The following is a 12112-nucleotide window of genomic DNA, read 5'->3' on the forward strand; positions in this document are numbered from 1 at the left end:
CATCAAGATGGTTCACAGAGTGAACGTGTACACATACACACGGACACATATACACACAGCTATGGGTTAAACTGTGCCCTCACCTCCAAAAATTATGTTGGAGTCCCTAGTACTTCACAGTAACAGTTTATTTGGAATAGGATCTGCACAGGAGTAGGAAGTTAAAATGAGTTGATTAGGGTGGGGACTCATTTCAATATGATTTTTGACCTTAAAAACCTGGGAAACGATGACACAAAGACAGACACAGAGGAGGAAGACGACATGAAGAGGTATGGAGGTGGCAGCCATCCACGAGCCAATGAGAAGGGCTCTTTCCCTGACAGGGGTAGAAGGAACGGCCACTGATGGTGGCATGGATTCAGATTTCTAGCCCCCAGAATTGGGCCTTGTGGCATTTTATAAACATGACCTTAAGAAACACGTTCTCTTTCTATGCAAGGGTCCAGAGTGAAAGACCTGGCTGACTACCATTCGGCCTCTTGGTCCGTGTTTTGGAATTGACTGTCTTCCATTTAATAGCAACGTAAGAAGACAAAGGATGTTTTCTTTAGCATAAAAAGAAGAAGCAAAGGTGAGAGAGGACTACAGAGGATTTAGGAATAGAAGGCTTCCTGGATTGTCTCCTTGAAGAGTCAGCCCCTTTCTGTAAGGCTGCAAGGAGATCTATCAAGGCTTCCTATGTATCAGACAGCAAGGAGATCTATCAAGGCTTCCTATGTATCAGACAGCAAGGAGATCTATCAAGGCTTCCTATGTGTCAGACACGTACTTTTGATCCCTCTAATTCACAGCCTCTGGCTCCTTATGACACACCCTAGACACGACAGCATTCAGTAGGCTGTCATGCTGCAGAGCACTTACAGCTGGCGGACGCACGGGCTTCAGGAAAACGTCACCAAGAGTCAGGAAGAAAAAACCACTTCTTGAGGAGCACATGAAACAGCAGCAGCAACAACAACAAAAAGGAGGTCTTTTCTTTACATTTTAAATTGAAAAAGTGAATCCGGGGCTCTTACTTACACAATAATAACAATCTCAACAAACTCGATAATCCAAGTACAAAAATATTATTGTTGTAAAAACAACTGACTAGAAGAAAATATCCCAGCTAGACATCGTAAGAAAACACAAGAAAGTTCTGCTCTAGAGACGTGGGGAAGTAAAGGTGACCATAACTGAGCAGTGCCGGTCGGGGCCAGAGGGGTATGGAGAGGAAGGAAACAGTCAGGTACCAGGTTCCCATTCATCTCAAGTGTCAAGCCGGCCCACAACCCAGTGGCTCAGAGGTTCTGCTAATCCTGCAGAAGTGCCACACTGGATGGCATAGACCAGTGGTTCTCAACTGCTGGGTTATAACCCTTTAGGCAAATGATCCTTTCACTAGGGTGGCATACCAGATATTTACATTATGATTCATAACAGTAGCAAAATTACAGCTATGAAGTAGCTGTAATAACTTTATGGTTGGGGTCACCACACCATGAGGAACTTTATTAAAGGGTCCCAGCATTAGGAAGGTTGAGGGCCACTGGCATAGACTCTCTAGGCTGTCAATATCGAACTGGATGGAACAAAGTCTCTGCTGCAAGGTGACACATCACATTTATGTGGACGTGTTCAGTTTCTGAAGCATCATGAAGCTTATGATTTGTTCCATCTTCTAAATCGTTGTTTTGCTTGCTAAATTTTAGTTATTGAAATGAAAATCAAGTCCAGACTTGACCATAATTCCTGGGAGGAGGCTTCCCATGACTGACACAATGAGGGACTTGCTTTAGTTTTCTCTTCATCCACAGGGACCCTGAGCCAAAAGTGGTCTTGTCTTGGTAGCCATTTAGTACGACGTGAGAACAAAGCCAGCTCCACATCTCACAAGTTGGCATCTCCACATGACAAACCCAGTCTTTCCACAGCTTTCTGGGCCCTAGTACTCTATGAGGTATGGACAGCCCAGCCTCTCTCTGCCCTTCCTGGTCATCCTTAAGAACATCAATCAACTCCCTGGGCCCAGTTCCACGTACTGTAAAAGGATCAGGCCACTCCCAGTCTCCCACAGCTGTAAGGGTCACAGGTCTGGGCTGCCGAGTGTTCACTGTAGGCAGCTTCCATCTGCAGAGCCGCTGCTGCCCACCTGTCCTTCCCTTTTGTGTTGTCTCTGAGCTCATCTTACCAGAGGGGCTCGGTTTGATATGTGATGCCAATCTTTCAAGTGTAGACACAGGCAGCAGACAGTACTAATGCCGGCTGGCCTGGAGAGAAAACAAGAGTCGTTCAGATCCCCTGACAAAAGCCTCGGGCTGAGGCTGTTTCCAGGGGCAGTATGTCTCATCCCAGAAAGGGCTAGAAAACAGTGGTCAAGTTATGGTGTAGGAGGTTCTCAGGCTTTCTACCTCTTCCTGCTGCTGCAAAACACAGCATGGTAGGTACTATTGGTCAAACCAACAGAAATGGACAGAATGAGAGGATCGAACGATCACCTTAGCCATTGTGAAGTAAACACCCCTGTGGAAGACCCTCCCATAGCAGCCTTGAAGTTCTTTGTGTAGAGCAGCAGGCAGGCCCGGGACCCTCAAAGTTACCAGGACTCTCTTATACTATCTTAGGGCTTCTAGTGCTGTGACTGAAAACCATGACCAAAAGCAACTTGGGGAGGAAAGGGTTATTTTGCTTACATTTCCACATCACTGTTCATTGTCAAAGAAAGTCAGGGCAGGAACCCAAAGCAGGAACCTAGAGGCAAGAACTGATGCAGAGGCCATGGTGTGTGTGTGTGTCTGTGTATGTGTGTGTGTCTGTGTGTGTGTGTCTGTGTGTGTGTCTGTGTGTGTGTGTCTGTCTGTGTGTGTGTGTCTGTGTGTGTGTCTGTGTGTGTGTCTGTGTGTGTCTGTGTGTGTGTCTGTGTGTGTGTGTGTCTGTGTATGTGTCTGTGTGTGTGTCTGTGTGTCTTGTGTGTCTGTGTGTGTGTCTGTGTGTGTGTCTGTGTGTGTCTGTGTGTGTGTCTGTGTGTGTGTGTCTGTGTGTGTCTGTGTGTGTGTCTGTGTGTGTCTGTGTGTGTGTCTGTGTGTCTGTGTGTGTCTGTGTGTGTGTGTCTGTGTGTGTCTGTGTGTGTGTGTCTGTGTGTGTCTGTGTGCGTGTCTGTGTGTCTTGTGTGTCTGTGTGTGTGTGTCTGTGTGTGTGTGTCTGTGTGTGTCTGTGTGTGTGTCTGTGTGTGTCATGTGTGTGTGTCTGTGTGTCTTGTGTGTCTGTGTGTCTTGTGTGTCTGTGTGTGTCTGTGTGTGTCTGTGTGTGTCTGTGTGTGTGTCTGTGTGTCTGTGTGTGTCTGTGTGTCTTGTGTGTCTTGTGTGTCTGTGTCTGTGTGTGTCTGTGTGTGTGTCTGTGTGTGTCTGTGTGTGTGTCTGTGTGTCTTGTGTGTCTGTGTGTGTGTGTCTGTGTGTGTGTCTGTGTGTATGTGTCTGTGTGTGTGTGTGTGTGTCTGTGTGTGTGTGTGTCTGTGTGTGTGTCTGTGTGTCTGTGTGTGTGTGTGTCTGTGTGTGTGTGTCTGTGTGTGTCTGTGTGTGTGTGTGTGTCTGTGTGTGTGTCTGTGTGTGTGTGTCTGTGTGTGTGTCTGTGTGTATGTGTCTGTGTGTGTGTGTGTGTGTGTGTGTGTGTCTGTCTGTCTGTGTACATGTGCTGCTTTCCAGCTTGCTCCTCATGACTTTCTCAGCCTGCTTTGTTACAGCACTCAGGACCACCAGCCCAGGGGTGGCAGCAGTACAATGACCTGGGCCATCCCACATTAATCATTAATTAAGAAAGTGCCCCAAAAGCTTGCCCACAACCCAATCTTATAGAAGCAATTTCTCAACTGACAACCCAACCTTATAGAAGCAATTTCTCAATTGATGTTCCCTCCTCTTAGGTAACTCTAGATGTGTCAAGTTGACATAAAAACTAGCCTGCACATACACTGTACCACAAATGTATCCACAACTTCTGGGGAGCAGCAGCCCTGGGTTAGAACCCAAATCTACTTAGTTATAGCCCCCACCTCTCCCACTCCACCACCACCAAATAGTTATAGTGTGGTGGTTCCAATGACAATGGCCCCCACAGACTCATATTTAAATGCTTAGTCCCCAGTTGGTGGAATTGTTTGGAAAGGATTAGGAGGTGTGGCCTTGTTGGAGGAGGTGTGTCACTGGAGTGGGCTTTGCGGCTCCAAAAGCCCAGTCATTCCCAGTGAGCTGTCTCCCTGCCATGTGCTTGTGGGTCACATGCGAGCCCTTAGCTGCCACATCACACCAGGCCCGCCTGCTGCCATACTCTCCCCATGCACTCCAACCCTCTAAAACTGTGAGCAAGCACCCCCAGAAACTTTCTCCTTCTTGGTCATGCTGTCTCTTCACAGCAAAAGGAAGTAACTAAGGTAGGAAAAACCAACACTGAAAGAGAAAAGGAAGATACAAATGAGTGACCAGGTGTAACGGCTGTCCTCGTCTTACCTGTGAGAGCACAGGAACATTTGAAAGACTTCCCTACCGTTCTTCACCTGCATCATTTACACCTGACTTATTCAACTGTATTGGGCACAGACTCCTCCCAGTTTTCACTGGGGATCTTGCTACAGGGGCCCAAAAGTCTGCATTTCTAAAGAGTGCCCAGGTCATGCTAAAGGTCTTGACTTACAGAAAATCTATGCTGCAAATACTTAAGGGGACCTCAAGTTGAATCAACGACCATCAGTTCCATTTTGCAAAGGATGGGTGTGCCCAGATGTTAAATAGCTGGTCAAAAACATTGAGCCAATCAGAGACACAGCCTAGATAACCATGTTAAAAAAAAAAAAAAAAAGCTAAATGGTTCTACATTAGAAGAGAGGCCAGCAGGTCTGGCGCCACCTATAGAAGAAAACAAATCTCTATTGTTCCCTGACCTCTTATAATCTATATATTTTGGACCATGATACCATATACTTGGTGGAATTCTAAAGAGAAAGTCAAACTCAAAGTGTCTAATGAAGTTAAGACCAGAAAACAAAATGAAAATCCAGGCCATGAGTTAGATTTGAATTCCATATAAATAATGATTGATTATTGCTGGGTGTGGTGACACATGTTTGTAATCGCAACACCTGGAAGGTTGAGGCAAGAGGATTCCTGTGAGTTTGAGCCAGCCTGGACAACAGGGTGATCAAATACGAGGCCAGTCAAGTCTACCTAACAAGACCCCATTTCCCACAAAACAGAAACACTTTAATTTCCTGTAATCACAATTATATTTCTGTATCTGTGTCCCATGCATCCTTTGAGCTGTATTTTTTTTAATGTGTTTATGTGAAATCCAAATAGGCCTAGCCTTTGTGTTTGCAAACTCTGGCAACCCTGACAGGATGCCAAACAGAAGTAGCAAGAGCTGGCGATTTGATTTTGAAAGGTGGGGGGGGGGTGTGTGGAAAGGAGCAGGACTTCCTGTTTTATCACAGTCAACCTTAAGGTCAGCCTTCAGGATGTTAGCAGGACAGGCACTGCAGCCTCTCCCAGTCACTGTGGCCGTCACCTCCGCAGGAGCCCCATTTGCTCATCACAATGCAACAAAACCACCAATTTGCAGCTAGTCTGCCTTGCAACTGGAATGTGATCTGGGCTAATTTGTGTCTCTCCTAGAATTCATTTTTAGATATACTAGATCCCAGCACCCTAGGATGTGACCTCATTTGAGAACAGGCTCATGTCTTTGCATCATGGACTAGGGGAATTTGACAGAGACTGACGTGTTGCGTGGGTGCTAAGGCGAAGTGGAAAGAAGCTGGGAGCAGATCTTCCTTCAGAGGGAGAGAGGCCTTCAGAGGGAGAGAGGCCTTCAGAGGGCCCTTCAGAGGGCCCCCAACACCTGAGAGGCCGAGGAAGGAGTTGGGGAGTTGGTTCAATGGGGTGGGGAAGAGTGAGGCTCCAGAATTGCCAGGAGCACAAGGCCACCACTTTACAAAATCCAATTATAAACACTGAGTCGTGAGACACATGTTATAATGAACAGATTTCAGAAGGCAGAGTTTACTCTGGTTCTATGCTCCCCCCCCACCTCCTCCCCCACTGAAACAAAAGGATAGATTTCTAAGCACTTCCAATCCTAAGGAGATTTGTGAGGAGGGATTTAGAAATCATAACCTCAACAAACCTATTATTGTACAACATCCTTGTCCCACGAGAAGTTTGCTTTCCTGCAAGTCAGGCAAACAGGCATTATCATACTGGGTTGGTTACCATGGGTGCTCAAAACCAAGGGAAGCAGGCTATTCTGATTTCACTGTCTCCCTCGAATTTTGCTTGTCACATTTCAAAAAGCCGCAAATAGTAAGACATCCATGACTGAGAGACAAACAAGCCATGTCTTCCCTTCCCTTTCTAAAGGCACTGAAGCCCTCCATCGGACAGGCGCTCTAATGGACCTTCATCAGGGCACACAGACCTAGAAGCACTTTCCAGGAGTAGAGTTTAATATTTACATCTTGGAAGACACCAGCTCCCAGCCGCTCTGGGCTCACCAGCCATGCTCAGCAACCAGCATCCCCTAGGCATTTTCTCTCTTGAGAGTTTCTACATTCACACATGGGGATCCCTCAGGTAGGACTGTCCTGTTCCCAACTGCCTGTTCTAGCTGCTCATTTGTTATCCATATCTCCCTTAAATTGTCTTACAACCAGGACCAATATACAAGAGATGCAGAAATATTTGTCTAGAGCGAGCAATTAACTAATTAAACTAATGAACGCATGAGTGTGGCACACTCCCAAGATTCAATAACAAGTTCTTTATGCCCAGCAGCTCTAACTTGGGCCTAGGCTGAGACAGTCTCCCCTAGTCATCCTGACTGTGAAGTGGACGTTTAAGGCATTGCTTACTGTCTAGTTTCTCTAAGGAGTTGAAAGGATGCCTTGGGCACACGAATGTTCAGTTTAATTACTTTTGTGTTGCCATAGCAATACCTGACAGGAACAACTTAAAAAGCCAGCTGTGTCGGTGCCTACCTGCAACCCCAACACCAGAGAGTCAGAGACAGGAGGATGACCACAAGTTCAGCGCTTACTGAGTCTTGTCAGTTCCAGCTCTGTCAGGGCTACACAGCCAAACCCTGTCTCAAATTAATCGTCAGAGTGGGAGAAAGTCTTTGCCAACTATGCATTATTCGACAGGGGATTAATATGTAGGATACATAAAGAACTGCAAAAATTAAACATCCAACCCCACCCCAACCATTCAATGGGCTCATGGACTAAACAGACAATTCTCAAAGGTAGAATCACAAAAGGGAAAAAAAAATATGAAAAACGTTCAACATCCTGAGCCACTAAAAGAAACACAAATTAAAACTGATTTGAGACCCCACCTCACACCAGTCAGAACGGCTGTCATCAAGAAAACAAACAGTTGCAAATGCTGGCAAGGATGTAGAGGATGTGTTGGTGGGAACGCAAACCCATGCAGCCACTGTGGAAGCACACACTCAGAGGACTCTGTCAGCATCCCACACAGACACTGGCACATGCATGTTAAGTTGCTGCACTGTTCTCCATAGCTAAGAAATGCAATCAGCACAGACGTCCATCAACAGATGTGTGGGTAAAGTAACTGTGGAATTTTATTTAGCCATAAAAACAAATGAAATCAGGATGCTTGCAATAAAATGGACAGAACTGAAGATTATGTTAAATGAAATAAGTCAGGCCAGGCGCAGAGGCGCACGCCTTTAATCCCAGCACTTGGGAAGCTCAGGCAGGCGGATCTCTCTGAGTTCCTAGCCATCCTGGTCTATGAAATGGGTTACAGGACAGCCAGGGCTGTTATACATAGAGAAACCTCTGTCTTTAAAAATAATAATAAAAAAAATTTTTTAAATTAAATAAAACAAGACAATTTTGAGGTACCTATATTTAAACTAATATAGGTGTGTGTGTGTGTGTGTGTGTCTGTGTTCTGAAAGTAGAAAGAAGAGGTAAGGTAACACCTGTTCCAGGAAAGCAAAGGGAGCCTGTGTTGAGAAGGGAGGGGACCAAAAGGAAGGCGTGGCATGGGTGAAGTCCATAGAGGGAGGGATGAGTGAGAACAAGGAGTAATGACCCAAATGTATGATAATGCTAATGAAACCCATTGTAAGCTAATTTTAAAAACAATAGTTAGGGCTGGAGAGATGGCTCAGGGATTAAAAGTATGGGTGGCTCTTCCAGGAGACCCAGGTTGGATTCCCAGCACCCACATGGCAGCTCACAACTGTCTGTAACTCCTGTTTCAGGGAATCCAGTGGTGTCTTGCTTCTGAGAACAATGCGTATACGTGGTGCACAGACATACATGCAGGCAAAAACACCCATACACACGAAATAGTACTTTTGTTTTAATTAGAGGAGAGAGAGAGAGAGAGAGAGAGAGAGAGAGAGAGAGAGAGAGAGAGAGAGAGAGAGAGAGAGAGAGAGAGAGAACCAGAGGAAGTAGTTCCAGTGTGGATGGCAGTTATGTGATATGGTCATGGAGCAACATTTCTTTCATTTTATATTTTGTCATTCTGAAAAAAGATGTAGCCTTACAGTTCAACAGGGTTAATGGAATGCCTAAAATTGCACATGACTTTCAGGAGAAAAGAGGAAAGATGAAATGCCCCCACCCAAGCTAGATTCATTAAGAGCTCTCTCCCAGTGGAAGGAAGGGAAGGGATGTTAGAAAGGGGAGGGGAAGGGTGAAAGAAGGAAGGGTGAATTAGTTGCCCACTTTTAATAATTGCAAAATGTCAGACTACAACATCATTATCACATGGGAAAGATCTATCACATTCTAGTAGCAAAACAGAAAGTTATGAATCCATATCTAAAAATATTTTAACTAAAGTTCTTGCTGAGTGATGGGGTCATATGTGATCATTATCTTGTTGTCTATACTACATACATTTCTCTAAGAGTTATGCAGTACTTGTGTAAATGCATGGGTGGGGGGTGAACGTGCATTTAAATTTTAAACCAGTACCTAAAAGCTAAATAACATATGATTTTACGACTGGGTGTGGTGATTGACTTGGAAAGCTAAGCCAGAGGACTCCCTTGAGTTCAAGGTCAGCTTAGCTTAATATTATGTGAGACACTGTCACAAAATCTAAACACACACACACACACACACACACACACACGCATATAAAGTACCTACTGCAACAAATTCATAGAAAAAAGAAAACAGTGATTGCTATAGAGAGTTATTGTTTAATGATTAAAAGTTCAGTTTTGCAAGGTGAAGAGTTCTTGATATGGAAAGTAACACAATGTGAATGTACTTAATACAATCACACTACACATTTAAAACTGGATGTTTTAATAAATTTGGGGCTAGATACAGTAGAACATGCCCAGCTACTAGGGAAACACTACTATGCCTAGGTTATTTTACCCCATTTTAAAATCTAAATATGTCAATTTTACTCACTTGTTAAGTACAGCTGGTTCTACCAGTACCTCACAACTGACAGATGACAGGAGTCAAAGAACCGTGACTTTGGTCTTGGACCACATGGCACTGAGCAACAAAACTCATTGTGTCTACCAGTACGAGAGCGTGCGCTGGGATGCACGTGTGTCTGGCCACAGCATTTCCTGGCTCCCCAGGCTGAGAGATGTTCTCAAGTTTCTCTTCCCACAGAAAAGACCATTCTTCCTCTCTTACCACAATCTTTCAGTTTGACTCTCCAAAAAAGGAACTGTATTACATGCCCAGAAGCAACGATTCTATCAGTGCCTGGCTACACTGGCTGCAGAGATGAGTTCAGGCAAAACTCATGGCTACACCATCATGGGTCAAAGAGTCATGCACTCACTCCCCACCAAATCCTTGAGAGATACCTGGTGGAGCCAGATAAAGGATCCCTATATAAAAGTCAAGAACTAGACTTGGCAAGCAACACTCCCTTTTTCCTTCAAGGGGGCCCTTAATATTTTACAACCCAGAGGGAGTTAACCTGATTCCTAGGCTGAGACCCCAGATCCCTAAGGCTGCAGAAACATGGCCTCAAAGCTGAACCTGGCCAGAAGATGTATTGACTTGCTTCTGTTGATCTTCCTGCATTCTGACTTTCTGTGCCATTCACAAAATTACCTGCTACATTCAAAAAGAGAGGTGTTTATATACAGGAAGAAACATTTTCTGATTCTCTTGGGATAAACTCTATCAAGAGACATGACCTCAGCTATTGTGATGACGTATTTTGATTATCTACTTGAATAGCTTGAGAATGCCTGGAGATTAGGAGAGCATGGCTGTCTCTGGTGTGTCGGTCTGGTGTCAGAACATGAGGACTCAGGCGTATTCAAATGAAGAACCCTTGAAATAGTCATCCTGTGATGGTTTCAGTGGGAAGTGGCAGGATGAACAGGGGCTTTCCTGCAAGAAGCAGATTCCAGGGTCTGGGCCCTTGCAGGTATCTTGCCCTGGCCCCTTTCCCGTAGTCACTCTTTCTGCTCCCTTTACACAAAGGCTGAACAGCTCTTCCCTGCCACGTGCTTCTGCCACCATTATAGCTCAAGTACACAGAACCATATGGCCACAATAGGAACCCTCTGAAACTGTGAGCTGAGATACACCTTTTGTTCTTGGGGATGTTTCTGTTAGGTATTTGGTTGTGGTGATGATGAAGCAACCGTTCAGGCACTCTGGGTTTACAGCAGCCTCTGGGCTGGTGACTGGCTGGAAGTAGGGAGCAGCTATCATTTTAGAATGGGCCCACTCTCCCTGCTCTGCTTCTACGTAGCCCTGCTACGCCGTGGGTTGGAGCCCATAACCGGACTGGAGGCTGCTAGTGAAGGTACTTGAAATCATGACGGCTAGGCTTTCTGCTGTTCTTGCAAATACTGGATGCAGGCCAGCTTGTGATGTGACAGTTACATCCCATGACATCCTTCATGGGATGGCCCTGTGTGAACTCTTAATCTCACCCTAGTCACAGGACAGAGCTCCCTTTCCGGCCATGTTTCCATACTCCACCGAAGTACAATATCTAACCCCTTTTACTAATGGAAAACTTTAAAAAGGAGGCCGTGGTTTTGATCAGTGGTCACAGGCCGTAAGTTCTGTCCCCAACACTGCCTACTTCAGGGGAAGGAGCCAGAACCAAACTTAGCACCCCACAGGGTCGTGCTTTTCTTCTGGTCCTATGGTGGAGGACAGCGAAAGAAGCACCCAGCCACCTAAACACACCGGAGCCACAGGGAGAGTATCTAAAAGGTCCCAGGTGTAGAACAAATTGTACATCTCAGGGTTAAGAGGACCGGGAGAGATAAAGGGCAGCACTTTTCTTACCTGCTGTAGGCACACTAATGTTATACTGAGGTAAAATAAATAGAAAGGCAGTCTTGGCTGTGACCTGGAAAACAAAGGAGAAAAGTTCCTGTTTACTCTCTTGGCCACATCAAAAGGAACAGGAAGAGGCTGTTCCCTGCCCTGGATCCCCTCCCTTTCCATCAGTACTCCCATTCCAGGATGCAGAGTCTTCACCTACCCCACAGTTAGCACCAGTTTTAACCCAGCCCTCCCAGTACTTGCCCTAAAAAGCAAAGCAATCCTGGGTCCCAGAAGATGGCTACACTTGTGTTCACTGCAGTCAGAATGAAGCAAGCTGTATTGACCACGGGCAGCACAAATCGTTCTGCCGTTCACTCGTCCATATATTGATTTAGCTCTGGGCACCCAGTTCTATGGAAGGTCACCGCTCTTAAAGGTTCCAGAGCAGACTTCCCAGGCATTTCAGTTGCCTGCACCCTGGACAGCAGCCGTGGCATTTTAAACTCAAGCTTCAGAAACAGTGGATTCCAGGTGCTAATTTCACATCTACCCTTCTACTGAAGGGGGAACGGCCCTCTCAAACCCCACAATACTGGTTTGGTGTGTGTGTGTGTGTGTGTGTGTGTGTGTGTGTGTGTGTGTGCTATCTTTAGATGACTGTGGTCCCAATCTGGTTATTAATAGTCAAATCAGTACTGGAACTGTTTACAGCAGGGGTGAGATGACCAAATGTGGAGGTTTGAAGCTGAGATGTAGAAACTGTCTATGTTCAAATGCTGACTCTGCTAGCTATGTTAACCACCAGGAAGTCATTCCACACCC

At 45.6% G+C, this 12112-nt stretch overlaps 1 protein-coding gene across 1 annotated transcript in view; it reads right to left on the bottom strand.

Annotated features, from left to right (window-relative positions):
• Positions 1–12112, bottom strand: part of Tram2 (translocation associated membrane protein 2) — a 75427-nt gene that overhangs the window by 24685 nt on the left and 38630 nt on the right. Inside the window, exon 2 of the mRNA XM_005072278.4 lies at positions 11309–11372. Coding sequence (XP_005072335.1) covers positions 11309–11372 — 64 coding nt within the window. The remainder of the gene's footprint in view (positions 1–11308; positions 11373–12112) is intronic.

Source organism: Mesocricetus auratus, unplaced genomic scaffold, assembly GCF_017639785.1.
Source record: "Mesocricetus auratus isolate SY011 unplaced genomic scaffold, BCM_Maur_2.0 Super-Scaffold_100021, whole genome shotgun sequence".
In the NCBI taxonomy this organism is placed as follows: Eukaryota; Metazoa; Chordata; class Mammalia; order Rodentia; family Cricetidae; genus Mesocricetus; species Mesocricetus auratus.